Here is a 16,176-nt window from a genome sequence, read left to right on the forward strand (position 1 = left end):
ACATTTGAATCCAGAAAAATTTTGATCTTCAGAGAAAACAATTTTATTGGTCAAAGATTCACAATCTGAAAAAAGATTATATACTGCATCATGGACCAGCATTAGCTTGTTAGCATTTTTTAATTGTAAATAAATGAGTTTTTATGCGCATATGAAACCATTTCACAGAGCAAGTGTCGCAGAGTATGCATTGACAGTGTTCTATCACTCCATCAATTTTTTTTAACCAATATTCAAATGTAACTAGAATGTTTTTCCAACACTTATTTAATGCACCTAGGCGTTATGTTTCAGGGAGGGCTATGCAGGAAGTGGTATCTTTGATTGTAAAATAAATCTACAGTATCTGAGCGGTACACATGACGAAATAAAGGGTTAAAGGAAAACAAGGTTGGCTAAAGTGTGAGTAGAAATAGTCAAACTGTATAAAGATATAAAACATACAGTCAAATAAGAATGTATTGCCTCTACACAATCGCACACAAGTTAAGTTAGTGTTAGTAAAAATATGTATGGCTTCAGTGCACTTAAGCTGTGGGTAGTGAAGATATTGTTAGAGTAATGGGCCCACTTTGCATCTGGTTATTAATAACACATGAAGAAAAAAAAATATTCAGACATATTTCAAAGAAGGCAGAACTGACCGCTCCACAATACACTGTTCAACAGCAGCCCAGTGTCAACATCATCCAGGATATCAATATACTCACATCAGCTAGGAGGGGTGAAATGCATGGTCTGGTTGAAAATGAGGGAAAACATTACAAAAAACATGATTGAATTTTCAAACAGTAACAATAACAAAATAAAATTTAAATATCCATTCCTGGTTTCCAAGCACCAAAACGCTCATGCAGTACAAACGAAGAGGCACTTAATTCTTCTGCAATGTGATTGCTTGAGAATGAATAAAATGACCTATTTCTTCACTTCCATTTCTTGTGTGTACAAATCACTGAAAATGAAAGTAAAAATATTCTCAGGAGAGCTAACAAACGATACAAAAACATCTGCAGATGTAAAAAGATTCACAAACAATTTAGTGGTATTACTAGTGCAGTATCACATGATGTGCAGTCGTGTCGGAATGCCTATTCTACAATGTGACATGCATAGTGCGAGTTAGCAACGATATATTGGACTGCTGCAGTTCATTTGCAGAGAGTAGCTGATGTATAATAAGTCGAAGCATAGAACATAAAAACCTGCTGCGGCTTGCATGCTCAGGGCAAAATGACATGATGCCGTCACATATGTTAGAAGTGGAAGGCAGTATTATAAAGACGTATACTTTTTATCATGAAGTGAGCTTGTTTGTTAAATGTACAGCAAAGACAGAAACCGCCTGTATCATTTAGCATTGGTTTGAATTTTAGAGAGACACCTGTGTGTTAAGGTAGCATACTGTGTTGCAGCACCTTAGAACAGGCTTGCTTTGGGTTACAGACTGAAATGTCAAAAGATTTTGGTGAATTTGTCTATACCATAAGCACAGAGCACACAGTGGCTGTCAAGTGAAAACTATGTATCTCAGTGTTTTTGTCAGATGAATAGAAGAAATTAATGTTCGTTCATAGGTTGCGATAATTGTCTCATTTTTAAACTTAGTAATCAAATAAGAATGCATCAATATAAAGCTGAATAACAGGTGTTGATGACATTCTTATATTAAGTGTTCCCCTTCTTTGTGTAGGAGCTCATGTTTCATTTAAAGTGACTCAACAAAAATTAGACGTATAGATTGCGATTTGAAATTGTCATTAATGAATAGGGCTGTGCAAAAGTGTATGCGGCAATCCACCGTGACTTTTTTTTTTGTAAAATCTATTTCGTTTTCCAGCTCGAAAAATCAATGTTTTAATGATCTTCTATTAATGGAGTTTTAAACAGGTTGTGAACTGCAACCTCCGCCCCTATAGATGTCGCGGTGCGGCTAGTTGCCTCTAACTGCCCGGTGCCATTACCGGTGTTGTGGCAGAGTGAAAGCTAAAGCAGGATGGCCGACAGGGATGACAAAATTAGAGTGGCCCCTCACAACTGGATGCTGTAAAATGTCTATTTGAACCCTGTTTTTTGACATGTTTAGAGTACATTCACGCCATTTTGTTATTACTAATACAAAAGTGGGATGTCCCAGATGCGCTTTCTCTTCACCATAGCCAGCTGCAAATAAACATCATGTCAAACATATACAGTACTTAGAAGGAACTTCCACAACATTGGAAATCTGCTCCCATGTGGTCTAAACACAGACAAATGAATGTTCCTACCAGTACACCAGTACATCTTTACCCTTTCCCGAGAACAAGGCACTGGCAGTTACAGAACGCAGTTGGAGTAGGCCCTCTGATCATCCACAGAAAGGGTTTGTCATGCTGCTAACTGTAAAGAGGTTGTGGTATCTTACAGTTCTGGGCAGGAGTGACAAAATGTTTCATGTGATATGGTATTATATTGGGATGTTCTTGATGCTCATCCCCACAATAAGAGTCAAAGTAGAGAGGTAATGCAGTTGTCATACCCATATGAGGTTAAACATCAGTAAACGCAGCTGCGGAAAGGTTAGAAAGGTCTTGATATATCATACAGTCATGGATTGGAGTCTGAGGATTTCTCTAAGGCTTGTCTGAAACTCAGAAGACATCCATCATATGCAGCTAGGAGAACGCTGTTACTTTGTTTATATAATGCCATCTAAAAAGAATAGCCATTTCAGTTTAACCTCAGAAGCATTACGGCCAAAAGATAAATTTGTTTTTCACATTGCTGAACTCTCTTTAATATACACAACTTCAAAAAGATAAATATTGTCACTCACACTTAGATCCCTCTCTTGGTCCTTTTTTGCATTTTCATATATTATCAGTTAAATGTCTCGAGCTTGTGTCAAGTCTCTTCTTTAAATCTCAGTGTCAAATGTTCAGGTTTTGGTCTTTAGGAGGCCCGGGCCGGAGCTGATCAGCCAGTTTAACCTTGCTCCAGACTCTCCGTCACTTGCACAGCAGAGTACGTGGCTGCAGAGTGCGTGGATGTAGAGGCCGATCGGGCGAAAAAGGATGCAGCTCTTTTTGGCTTCAAGCGCTTGATTTCTTTTCCTGAAAGACAAAAATAATTATGAAAAATTACTCGGAATTAATTTCAAACAGGGAGATAGTTTGCCCGCTACATAACTGATCAGGGACATTATAAGATACTTTCACCAGAACGCATCTCTGACAAGTCAGTCTGGTCTCCAATCTACGTGTAGTAACGAAAACACACACGCGAAAGGTGACACGGGAAAGCACAAAATACCATGCAGCAGATGGGAAAATTTATGTTTTTTTTCTTTTAATAATGGATGTCCACAAAAAATTGGAGCGGATTTGGAGCGGATTTTTATTTGATTTATTTTTTCATAAAGGATTTGCCTTTGATCTGTGGCTTTTGTCAGTAATGTCTAAAACCTGGCGGGTAGTGGAAAAATCTTATAGAACTAGACTTTGGACTCACCGTTATCCACGTAGCTGATAGTGTTAAGTGAATGTACCCGACTGCACACGACACTGCTTTGCCTGCGCAGCATGCCGCGGCGACCTCCACGGCCGTTCTTGCTGCCATCTTGCCCGGCCTGCGGTTGAGACAGACCGGCCTCACCGTCCGTGCCCGCTGCAGCTCCACCTTCCGACGCAGACCTCAGCTCCACACAGAACTCTATGAAGCCGCTCATTAACTCGGCCTGGTCCACAGGAAGATAGAAAAACCCCATACAAGTTATTAAGTCTGATCCTCAGAAGTATTCATAATCAGTACTTTACTTTTTCATGTTCCATTAGGGAACCGAGGGCTTATATAAGGGTCACGTTGCCGGCCTGGTGTGATTATATATTACTGGCTCTATCATTATTATGTAACATCTCTTCGCCATCTGGTGTCTCTGACGGTCCTTTTCAACCCGTCAACCATTGAGCAAAGATCAAATATACATTATGCAAGCACCAAAAAAATACTTTAAATCCTTTAGGTTTCAATATTAATATCAACTCTTATGCTCCTCTAAGAACTAATGGGCACAGCAGATGCACCTGATGCTGAAACTCTCTAAAACAGCAGGTGCAGTTCTCTCTAGAGACTGCTGTCCTTGTTAAGAACATCTGAAGTGAGACTCACATAAGAGGAACGTATCTCAAGAAACTTATTTAAAAGTTCATAAATTCATGTTCAAACTAGGGCTGAAATTATCCTTCAAGTACCTTGATTGCCATAGCAATCATAATTATGTAACTCCGTGGCCAGACTTCCTCACTTCTTGACTATTGATATGACAAGAAGTGATCGGCCCAAAAAATGTGCGTAGTAAGCAACAGTCTGTTACCTATAACAAATAGTAAATTGTCCTTCACAGTGGTTATTTTCAAGAAATAACTGACCATAGAATGCTTTGATTAACCAATTACAAAACAGAATTTATCAGCTGTGTAATAAATCAATGCAATCACAAGAATCTCAGATTTACAAAGATATGTCGCATTAGTATCTACTTAAACATAGCAGTTGTGTACACAGCATAGTTTGTATTAAACAGTCTGAGGGCCCACGGGCGTCTTATCCGCTTACTCGATTAATCAATCAATTAATCAAGCACTTAAATAATCTATAGCTGCAGCCCGAGTTCAAACTACAACAGAGGTGGCAGAGTTGACCCCCAAAAAATTGACATTCAACACAACACACTAGAGTCACACACAGTATTCATGTACTGTATTTCATTGACCAAACATGTCCTTACTTGTTTGGAGTAGATCTTAAGCAGCTTGTTGACAGGCGTGCCGTCTTCCTCTCCATCAAATTCCAGCCACAGAATGTGTGAGTCTCCCTCCTCCTCTGGGTAGCTGTGGTCCCAGGAGAGCTCATTGAAACGCAGGCCAAGCAGCACGTGCTAATAAAAAAATAAAAAAAAAAAAGACCAAAAAAGCGATATATTTCAGCATTTCTGCAGTGTGCATGATGCTTATCCAAATAAGCTCAATGAGTGTAAAGTGAGACACATGAGCCAAAGACAATCTGGCGCTCACCTTCTCCTTCACATCCATCACATAAACTCCCTCCAGGCAAATGCCAACGTTGACGGCTTTGCGTTTTCCCCTTTGGAGGATCCCTTGCACTGGTTTGTCAATCTCCCCGATGAAGAAAGCGCTCCTGTGTAGTCAAGGTTAAAATGAATATAAAGTGTTCTGAGTACAACTAACTTTAGTGGACTAACAGGGAGTATATATTTCTGTTTACACTAATTCTCTTACCCGTAATAAGGCAGAGTGTGACATGATTTGAGGTACTGGTGTAGGAGCTGTGTTGGTTGAGGAGAGGCTCCAACAGATGTGCTGATCTTTGAGTAAGCCTGGGAGAGGCTCTGCTCCAGGCCTGCGTGGCGGCTGGACTTCCCTCTCAGAGTGGAGAACAAACCTCCAGTCCCCATGGTAACGTGTTCGGGGAGAAAAGAAGAAAGCTTCTTCTCTCTGTTGAAAGAACAAGAGACAAAGTTTTTTTTAAATATTTTTGCATTTAGTGCATGGTATGGTTTTATTTGTGGAATACACAGGTTAAAATGTTTTGTTGTCAAAGCAAAATATAAGAGAAGAGACAGTTGGAATTTTAGGATAATGTACTATTGTTGTTAATGTCTGTTGTGGTTAAATAATCATTATTTACAGCAGTGCTTCTCAAATGGTGGGGCCGTGAGTTGTCAGGGGGGGGGCGCGGGCTGCCTTGATTTCTAACTGACCAAAAAAATAAAAAATAAAAAATACGATTTTTTTTTTGTGCTAGCAAGCGCGATTTGTGCTTGTGTATGGTCATATCCGCGCGAAAGACCGCGATTTGCAGTAAATGATTGTTCACATGTCTCTCCAAGTGTCTCTTTAGGCTATTTAAAAAGAAATCAAGCAAGTAGACTAATAATAACATTAATTCATTATTGGTTATCGCATCACAGAAGGCCTATTGGCCTATAATAATAAAAAAACACCACCTTGTTTCTCTGTCCTGAGATTCACACAGACTGAGCAGTCTTGTTTAAATGTTAAAAATTGAGCTAATAAACTGAACTTTGAATTTTTTTGCTGCAGAAGTTATCACAGCTAATTTTTGTTATCTAATTTGATAATAAGGTGATTGTATTCAGAATGCTTGTGCCAGAAACTCATACAGTGGTTTTGTACAGATAAATAAATAAGTAAATATTTGCAGGTTCTCAATAGTATTTCAATTTAGGGGGGGGGGGGGGGGCGCGAAAAAATTTCTGTCCCCTAGGGGGGGCATGACAGAAAATAATTGAGAACCACTGATTTACAGTATGAAGCTAGAAAACAGTTAAGAGGTAAGTAGACACAAACTATGACATCATTGTAACACTGTCAGTAAACGAGACATTCCTTAGGTATGTTGCCACCAGCAGCAGGCAGATTTGAATACCTAAAACAAAATGGTGACTACACTCAGCAGAATACATAAGGGGAAATAGAGACTCAGTCTGGTTCCTTCCTACTATTATTCTCAGCCCTTTAATCACAATCAAGTCTCAAAGAGCTTCAACAAAGACACTCATTCCCATAATCATCACACTCACACAAGTAATTGAGTTAATTCTCGGTGCGAACAAACCAACAAGCAATGGAAAAGTTGGAATATCAAAGCCTTGTCAAACAATGACAACATCAGCACTATTGACTTTTTCACAATGGCTGTTGATTTGCTAATTGAAATCTGAAACATGTTATCGCTGATTGTGCCAAAGTACTTGAAAAGTCATTTGAGTTGTGGGACATTAGTTTGCTTGTGCTTTTTATCGTGTTGATTTTTCTCTAGTGCACTAAGCTAAGACTGATTGAAGAGCAGGCACCATTACATACTTCTTCCTTTTTGGAAAAAGGCGAACTAAAACTAAATGTTAACTGTGACCTTTACAAAGTGTTTACCTAAGCAGTAGCAGGAGCCAAGGAACAAAAGTCAAGTGGAATCATGGGTCGTTAATTTTTTTTTGTGTTGATTATCTTACTGAGAAAATAGCACACAACTGGTTACGCCACAGATACCTTATGCAGTGAATGAATTTTGGTTTGTCAATAGTTCCTCTCCCAATAACAGGTTTCAATGCCAACTATAGATGCAGTCTCTAATATACTTCAAAAAAGGCTAATTTGTTTAAAGGAATGGCTAAACATTGATGGAAACACGGCTTAGTTTCTTGTCAAAACTTAGATATGAAAATTGATACCATTCTCAGAAGTCTGGCTGTTAAATAGGAAGCAACAGCCAGGAGAAGCTCCGCATAAAGACTGGAAGCAGGGGGGATAAGCTAGCCACAATGTGGTTTCTTGGTGAGAAAGCTAAAAATGTCAAACTATCCCTTCATCCAATACGTCAACCAAAAAGTCAAAAGCATTTAAAACCCAAATCCAATCTTTCTTACGTACTGTACCTTATAGTGGTAGTACATTGCTGGCTGTCAAGACCAGTTCCCTCATCAAGAGCCAGAGACAAGGCTCCGAGCCCCGTCCAGTGTTCAGGATCACAGGGGTATCGACCAGCAAGAACGTTGCCCCTGGCCTCATCGTACAGGAGCCTCAGCACCGCTTCATCTTCTATCTGGAAGATCAGGAGCATAGAGACCATGTCAACAATTATCCAAATGATGTCAGGAAAATGAGTTTAGACTACTTCTGAAGACAATGTATTTGAATAGAAAATATTCTCCTATATCAAGCAAGAAATGATTGCAGTGAATGTGGGTTTAAAAGTACCTGCAGCTCTTTAGATTTAGGGTAAAACACGTTCCGACGGTACTGGAGATATGGTTCATCTGGGGGAAAAAGCAGTGGACAGACATTAATGCATTATAGTCAGGAGATCATCTGTATTTAAAGTTTGTCCTAAAGCCACTGGGTGAGATTCAGCCTGAGCACCCTGAGCGACGGAGAGACAAACACTGAAGTCTTCCAACCCTCTCCACCCCACTCTGCTCCCAATCCTGTGCTGTGGGTGGAAGCCTTATTGACTCTACTCAACACTGATTATGTAATACATTTGTGATTTTGTTTTACTGGTGGTAAGTTGTCACCGTTTCGTTTTTATAATGCACTTAGAAGCAGCGTCACCAGTAGTTCTAAAAAGGACCGGCCAGATCACAGACAAACAAGTGTGGGCTGTTAATGACACATAAAAGCAGGCGTCGAGTCAGACACCTCATTTACAACCACATTAAACCACAGTCCATCATGGGAACCCATTTTGAAAGAGCAGGAACCAACATATCTTCATAGTCATGAAAAACACACTTTTTTGTCATCTATGTTGTTTGTTTTATGATGAGGTATAATATATACAGTATATCATGGTGCAAACTGAAAAGGATGTAGCCTTTTCTTTTGGCTTTTAGAAATGAAATTGCAGTTCACTTGGCTCATGTAAACTCACCGACATACAGACCAAACTCTCACCTTGCGAAATGTCTTCCTCCGAGGCCTCAGTGAAGCGATACAGCAAGTCCTGCCACTGTCGACACAGCTTGTACGGTTGGTGCCTTGCTTTTAACTGCAAATCTGCAAAGTAAGGAGTAGGCTAATGTAACTAAGTGACATGGTAAGTAAGGAACAATTAAGTTAAAGAGTAAATCGCAATTTCCTGCGTTTTACATAAATTAAACACACTATATATAATGAACACGCCTGTGACATCTTATTCCAATTAATGCAGTACAGTACAGGTACTTAACAAAGGCTAGCTACATAAGTTAGACTTGCTCAGACATCTAGACATATGATCTGCCTAACATCCGGCCAAAATTATGTATTTTATGTAACACTCTGTGGCCGGACTGTGATGTTATTGTAGATAAGGGAGCTTCCATATTCCTTTTAACATTTTCATATCACAATAATCATAGATGGAGGCATTTGTGAGTGTAATTGGTGTAGGGGGGAAAAGTTTTTACCAAGCAGGGGAGAACAGAGCCAGATGGAAAAAGCATCCTGCGCAGACTCAGGAATATGCAGAGCCTCGCGAACACTGCGGCTCAACTCCTGCACAGTGACACTGCCCAGCCCTTCTACTGATAAGTGCACTGCGCTTTCCCCACACAGGTAGATAAGCACATCTTGAGCTGTGAGAAAAAACACCAAAAAACAAAAGACAAAGATAAGTAGACCACATCAACATTTAAAGTTATCCTCCGTGAGTATTGTTAATGTTTTTGCTGCAGCGTACCACGGGACAGTGTCGCAGAAGAAGCAACACTTCCTCTTTGCGAGTGATCGTCCAATGAATCTGAAGGAAAACTGCAGTCATCTCCTTCCATCTCTAATCTGAAACACAACGACCAAACTAGCTCAATATCAGTGACAAAACACACACAGTAGAATATCATGTAGTGTACACATTACAACATATTTTAGAAATGTCCTCAAAATGATGTAAGCCTGGACTAGACAAATTGTCCAGAGCAGTATACAGTATAAGAAAGATGAGTAAAAAAACATCAAGCATCAAAAGTGTATCAATATTTCACACGGAAACTCCACATATGTGGAAGTTTACAGGACTATGGCTGTCACTTTAAGTATCAGATGCACAAATGGCAACATTGGCAGAAAGTCTGCAGCTTCCTCATCTAGACATGCAGAATGCATTACTCATGCTTCCTAAGCTTACTGTCTGATGCTGGAAATGAGACATGGAAAGATTTATTTGAACTTCATGTGTGATGTGATGGGACACCTATGTGGTATTTTATCAACAAAGGATTTAATTTCTTAAAATTCAAGTTATCTATATCCAGCTGTTTAGCCAGGGTGTCTGGACCATGGACGTTTTATGGTCTGAACAGATATGGTCAATGCCACGTACCACGCTATGGTACCACGTCCACCTACCCTTTAGACGTATTTCAATAAACTAGTAATCACACTAATTTAGCCCATGTCTCCCTATCCACCAGCGTCACCGTGTGGTATAAGACCCTGTACAACCAGACCATCCCAGCCGATCAGTGTTGACCTCCCCCTGTTAAACTCGAATTTGGCCCCAATATGTCACTGTTGTTCAGCCCCATGTATCATGTATTGAATATGTCAACGAACACTGATTTAAGGTAAACAATACAGAGAGGGAGTAGCTAACGTTAAACACAGCGATATAACGACAATAACATGAGGCCTGTGGGGGAAAGCTAGCTAGCTAGCCAAGTTAAAGTGGATTTTCCTATACATGCACAAACAAACCCAAACACTGGTGGACATATTCAAGGGAACTATTTTTACGCCAATACATTATTCTTATTTCGTTGGCTGACAGAGAAGCTACTGACATACCGAAGATGTCGAAATGTAATAACGACACTTTAAGATATAACAAAACATTTCAGCCATCCCTTCATAACGATGAAGTCACTTAACTATTTTAGTTGTTAGTTAGCTTAGCTGCCCTCTGCTGTTTTGCCCCACTGTCTGAAATTATGTTAACAACAGCAATAGCAGGAATAATATGTCTCTGCTGTCCACTTACCTTCCACTTCTGCCAGATTTCCCTCCACTTCCTGTTTATGTTCTGGACGGGATACTGCTAATTGTGTAAATACAGTAACTAAATACATTCGCCAGTCGCTGTTTTCCCCCTAGACCCTGCTAACCCCCTGCTAGCCAGTTTGTCTGAAACTAGCTTTCCGGGCAGTGGCAACAGTTAGTGCGCAACTGCGGAGTGATTCGTTAATTCTGAACCATTCTTTGCTGGGCGTGACACAGTCACTTGAATCAACCAAACAACACATTAAACGAGGTCTTCGTGAATGAGAAAACCTTTAAAACAGATAAGAGCAAATATCAAATTTGATAGTAAACTGTCTGTCAGAGTGTGTACATTTTAAAAAGGCGTTTACAGGACGCAGGACTCGTTACAAAAGGCTTGATCTGGCGAATGAGACGAACATTGATTGGAATTTCGGGGAGCGCGCTGCATTCATGTCATGTGACCAAAACGTAGCAGTAGAGTAATTTTTATTTATCTGCTCATAAAATACATCTGCTGCTCTACGTTTTTGCTCATATATTATAACATAACATAACATAAGTAAACCATGTTTTTTAATGAAAATTTAAATAAATTCTACAATAAATTAAAAATAATTCTTGTGGAATTCTTTACCAGTAGTAAAGGTATACCCCTCAATGAGAAGAAACTGCATAAATAGTAGCCTAGTATAGCAGTTACAAACCAGATAACCTTTTGCAATATTGATTATTATAATTGCATTATCAAGTTGCAGATAGGCTACAGATTGGAGCTTTTGCGATAAGAAGACATCAAGGGCCTGAGACAAATCTTTTAGGGGCCTTTTGTGATTTTGGACCCCAACCCTGTTTTGACTACAACCACAGAACGTCAATTCTTACGTTGGATCAGAACTGTCTCTGCCCAGACCCCAGAAACTCACTCCAGACACATTCATGTTTTTAAAAGGACCTTTAATAAAGCTATTGACATGGGTTGAAATTACGAATGGATTCCAGAGATGGACCAATCTTTTGCTTCTGGTCATAAAGAGTATGCAATACGACTCCCGGGTAAAGAACAGAAACTCCTCACACTGTATCTGTTATTAAAAGTTATATCTAAATATTATCATGTTTTCAGTTTTCAGGTTTATATAAGGAAGAGGAACAGAAGCCTTGGCATAGTTCACTCTGCATCTGCAATCCACCTGACGCAGGTGTCTTACTGCAAGAGCAGCAAATTTAGTGTTAACAAATGGGATTAAGAGCTTTAACAAAGGTGTCATACCAGAGGACACACTTAATGGCTTTCACCGCATTACTGACATCCATTAATCCATCTGCATAATCCTATCACTTTCACCAACAGAGAGAGGAGAGGCAGGGAGAAACTAACCACTTCAGGCGCTTGTTATGGATTTGTTGACATCTGAAGTGAAGTATGAGAAAAATAATCAGGCAATAAGTACCTTCATCTTATACAAAGTCACCTGTTGTAGCCCATTGTATCAAAGATTGTGTCGTGCAGCAGAGCATTGTGCCTGCATGTCTGTCAGTCAGCTACATCCCTTTTTGTTTTAAGCCCAAAAATGAAACACTGCATCTGGAATTACTGATTGATTGTTGTATTACTTTAGACAAACAATGCAATAAGCAAAGTATTGTCAAAAGCAATTCATTGATTTTGTGTATTTGTTGAACTATAATAAAAAAGAAAAAAAAGATAATAACATTGTTTATGTGAATAACGGACGAAAATAGAATAATAAAAAATAAAGAATGTCTTCAGTGACTTTAAGCACATTATTCATTTTAAGGAGTATTGACAAGTGTCTCAAAAGCAGAAGAAATCATGGGTTTACAATAGGGATGTTTTACAGTATGAGATTAACAGAGGGGGTATCAGTTCAGCATATGAAATTTGAATGGGAAAGTAGTATACTGTACATTGGATTTAACCCGTGATGTTCATATGAAAAAAATAAACAACACTTTCCATTTGGTTAAATTCATAGAAACGTGATTAATAATATGTCTTCCAAATTGAAATAACCATTCATTAGCTGCCCTTGCAGTGTAAAAACTATTTACATGTGTGTACATCAACTGTGGTTTTAAGCTGGGGCGTTCTCGGTGCCCTCTTCCACTTGGTTTTTAAGCAGTAGGAACTTGAGCAGAGGGTCGGCGTACTCCATGATGGTCTCTTTCACTCCTTTCTCCAGCAGGTATCCTTCGGTCTCCATCTCTGTGTTTTCGTTCCCTGCCACAGCCTCCATGGAGGTCTGCAGGAAGCGCAGGCTCACCAGTACAGAGGCCTGGGATGGAGGGAGAGAGGGAGGGAGGGAGGGAGGTGGAGAAATGGGGGAGCCAGTAAGATGTGATGTAGAGCAGTTTCCATTAGAGCATAGTCGAGGATTCACATAGAGATCCAAAGAGACATGAAGGAGGAATCACTAGATGTTCACTCTCAATCAAGTATTAGTATTAGCATCTTGCCTTGTGTGTAACCAGTGTGTCTACAAATGTTCTTTTAGGTGCTCAATTGAGAGCTGTACCAATCCCTTAAAGGTGATCCCTTAGAGCGATTCTGGAAAAAAAATCCAGTGTTAAAACACAGCCTTAACAAACAAAGGGGCCCACCATATAGCTAGCAACATGCCTGTTTACAGAGCCTAGGCTGTGTTTTAGCTCTGGATTTTTTTCAGCGTAAACACAGCACGTACAGGTAGCGGATCGTGAGGAGATATTCACTGAATTTGATAAAAAGTGAGTTTGACAAGGATACCCTAGACTCCACCTCCACCAGCCAATGGTTATGCTGTGAACAGCCACCAAATTAAAATCTCACTTTAGCACCACCAACTGTGTAGCCACTGTAGTCCTTCTAATCATAGTATACCTGTAAGAAGAAGACTGACAGGACTCCAGCTCCAATGGTGCCCATCAGGCCCATGTAGTAGTTGACCAGGGCTTCTCTGCAGCCCCGGAGGTAGATGTTGAGCTCCTCTGTTTGGTAATCGTAGTTGTAGTGGGCTGAGTTGTTGGTGAGCTGATACTGGATGCATGGCCGTGGAGAGCTGGGGTTGCAGCAGCTGAAGGGGACTCCATCTACCAAGTAACGGCCATCCACGTTGCTCTTGACGCGGCTAAGGAAATAAGATATGTTTCAGATGCAAAAAGATTGTTCATCTCAAGATACAGTAGAGTCATCAGATGCTCTTTGGTTTTTATATTTGTCTGTTCTGTACAACTAACATATGGGTCTGTCCATCCTGGTAGAGGGATCACTTCCTGTTTCACAATCCTTGAGGTTTCTCAAGTTTTTTTACAGGGAGTTTTCCTCAGTCGCGCTTAAGGTCTAAGGGTAGAGGGTGTCATATTGTACTGTGAAGCCCACTGAGGCAAATGGCTATTTGTGATAATGGGCTATATACAAAAAAAATATTTGATTTAATCTATTTTCCATATATATTCTTACATGGAAAAACCCGCCCCACAACACACTTATTACACAGTCCACAACTTACTCTTTTACTTCCTTGGAGTTGAAATCCAGGTAGCGGTTGCTGATCCACTGGACCTCGAACCAGTCCCTGAAGTCATTGTTCCCGCAGCAGTGGAACTCCATCTGCAGGCGGTCGACGTTCTGTTTCTGGAAGCAGCGGCCCGGGGTGTCCGTGTCCTTGTAGAAGCGGAGGCTGTTCCTCAGGCCGGCCTTCAGAGAAGACTCCAGGCTGCCCGTCATGGTGCAGCTCATGATGACAGACATCAGCATGAGCACGGTGAAGAAACAAGACACGGCGAAGTAGGGCTTCAGGAAGTTCTTCCAGCGAGGGAACCGCCCAGGCGCCAGGGCATCCTGACAGATCTTTGAGGCTAAGTAGTTGATACCCAAAGAGACCAGGCCAACGATGATGAGGGTGTTGGGCACCACGTGTATATCTGAGTTGGCCATTACCTGTAAGTAAGTCCCACAGTTATTAAATAATAATAATTATATTTGTTTGTGTTTGCCTCAAAAACTAATAAAATGGGGGATGCTCGTGGCACAGTGGTTAGAGCTTCCACCTAGAGGCTCAGACGTCGCAGCAGACCCGGGTTCAAATCCGACCCATGGTCAGTTCTCTGCATGTCTTCCCCTCTTTGCCCCATTTCAACAATGTCTCTCCAAAATTTGTCTAATAAAGAAAAATGCAAACATAACAAAAACACATACAATTTACCTGGATCTGAACCTTGAGGTACATGGCTCACAATTATTATCTGTCCCCTGGTAAATGTGTCCCCATTGGGCATAAAGAGTGTGTTCAAAAGTCTTTAGTAAACTAGCATAGTGTACTGGTTTATCCAGGAGATATTTGCACGCACCAGAATGTCTGGGAATCCATTCTAGGTGACATATAAAGTGCTTGAATTGAGTAAAATTAATAATTGAAAGTAGCCCACACTTAAGAGTACAATAGTTGAATACGCTTGCTGAGCATTTGTGAAAAGGCCCTTTTTTGGGTATAAAGGATACCCGAAGCATTCCACAGGATCTGGTGGACTTTAATAAATACATCAAAATAAACTTAAAGCTGTGTAGGTTTGTTAATAATACAACGTTGTAATGACAGCCCTCAGAAGTATAGGGATTATGTTCATTAAGACTGACAGAGCCTGGTTTATTATATGATGAGTCAGGATCCAAAGCAGGTCACAGGTGTACTTTGGATAACAAGGTACACCTGTTATCCAAATATTTGATGACATATACTTTCAAGACACTTTTTCCCATTTTCCCATTCAGGCACAGGACGCATCTGTCAGCTGTACTTGATGTTATTAATGTAAAGCAGTAGTGTTAATATGCTTCCCCTCAATGTGAATATTGACTGTACAACTTAGAGTTTAAATTTAGTTTATGTGTAATCTGTCAGTACAATCAGACCAAAAGGTACCTAGGTGTATTGATTATCTTTCCCATATGAACACAGTTGAACTACATATACTAGCACTGTTCTAGTTACACTGAGAAACATCACTACATGTAAATCACCTTTACAATTAAACTATAAGTAATTACACTATTAACTACACTACTGTATTTTGCTGGGGACTTACATGTTAAAAAAAACTGAATACAAAGCTTTGGCATTACCAACTTGAAAGTTTTAGCAGGTACAACTTAGAAAGGTACCTCTGCCCTCCTTCGGAGCTCTGTCTTGAGGATGCATCCCAGGCTGAAGGTCATTGCACTGGCCACCGTGGCCCCCCATGAGAGGATCCACAGTCCCTGGGCTAGCTTCACTCTCTTCTGAAAGGGAAACTTCATCTTCATCACCACCATGGCTGCAGCCACGCAATCTGGCTCTCTTTCCGGGGGAGTAGGGGAAGGAGAAGGACGGGGCAGCAAGGGACGATGCTGTGCTCACTGAATTTGAAACATGAACCAGTTGGAAAAGGGGAAGGAAATAGTTAAAAACACATCGATAACAGCTTCGTAAGAACAGACTTTTGTCAAAATTGTCAATATGCAAAAATCCTCGGAAAATAAAGTTTATGAGCTTCACGTCTCAAGTTGTGCATCTCCAATTAAACATGTGTGAGTATATGAAAGTTCACCTTATTTCTTTGTCTTCCCAAAAAGTGCTGAAAAAGTCCAGTAATTCCACCG

General features: G+C 40.3%; 2 protein-coding genes across 2 annotated transcripts; both read right to left on the reverse strand.

Annotated features, from left to right (window-relative positions):
- Window positions 1-27: 27 nt before the first annotated feature.
- frmd8 (FERM domain containing 8) lies at window positions 28-10,684 on the reverse strand. Its single transcript, XM_080040945.1, has 11 exons — window positions 10,537-10,684; window positions 9,241-9,338; window positions 8,969-9,136; window positions 8,475-8,576; window positions 7,779-7,837; window positions 7,457-7,623; window positions 5,280-5,495; window positions 5,055-5,178; window positions 4,769-4,918; window positions 3,493-3,718; window positions 28-3,095 (listed from the first exon to the last, which is right to left on the reverse strand). The coding sequence occupies exons 2-11, from the start codon at window positions 9,329-9,331 to the stop codon at window positions 2,968-2,970; spliced, it is 1,431 nt and encodes a 476-aa protein (XP_079897071.1). The 5' UTR covers window positions 9,332-9,338; window positions 10,537-10,684; the 3' UTR covers window positions 28-2,967.
- Window positions 10,685-12,634: 1,950 nt separating this feature from the next.
- On the reverse strand, window positions 12,635-15,849 carry rom1a (retinal outer segment membrane protein 1a; the record flags this gene model as incomplete). Its single annotated transcript, XM_080041484.1, has 4 exons — window positions 12,635-12,835; window positions 13,420-13,666; window positions 14,048-14,478; window positions 15,700-15,849. 4 exons carry the CDS (start codon window positions 15,847-15,849, stop codon window positions 12,635-12,637), a joined length of 1,029 nt encoding a protein of 342 aa, XP_079897610.1.
- Between the last annotated feature and the right edge of the window lie 327 nt (window positions 15,850-16,176).

This window comes from Ammodytes marinus (genome assembly GCF_949987685.1).
Source record: "Ammodytes marinus genome assembly, chromosome: 14".
Classification (NCBI taxonomy): Eukaryota; Metazoa; Chordata; class Actinopteri; order Uranoscopiformes; family Ammodytidae; genus Ammodytes; species Ammodytes marinus.

Bases quoted from the DNA above. Each gene is read 5' to 3' on its own strand.
- frmd8 (XM_080040945.1), bottom strand. From the start codon at position 9,331: ATGGAAGGAGATGACTGCAGTTTTCCTTCAGATTCATTGGACGATCAC. The intron at 7,624-7,778 runs GTACTTTTAAAC...CTGATCTTCCAG, and splicing joins CTAAATCTAAAGAGCTGCAG to ATAGAAGATGAAGCGGTGCT. The intron at 5,496-7,456 runs GTACAGTACGTA...TTCTTTCAACAG, and splicing joins CAATGTACTACCACTATAAG to AGAGAAGAAGCTTTCTTCTT.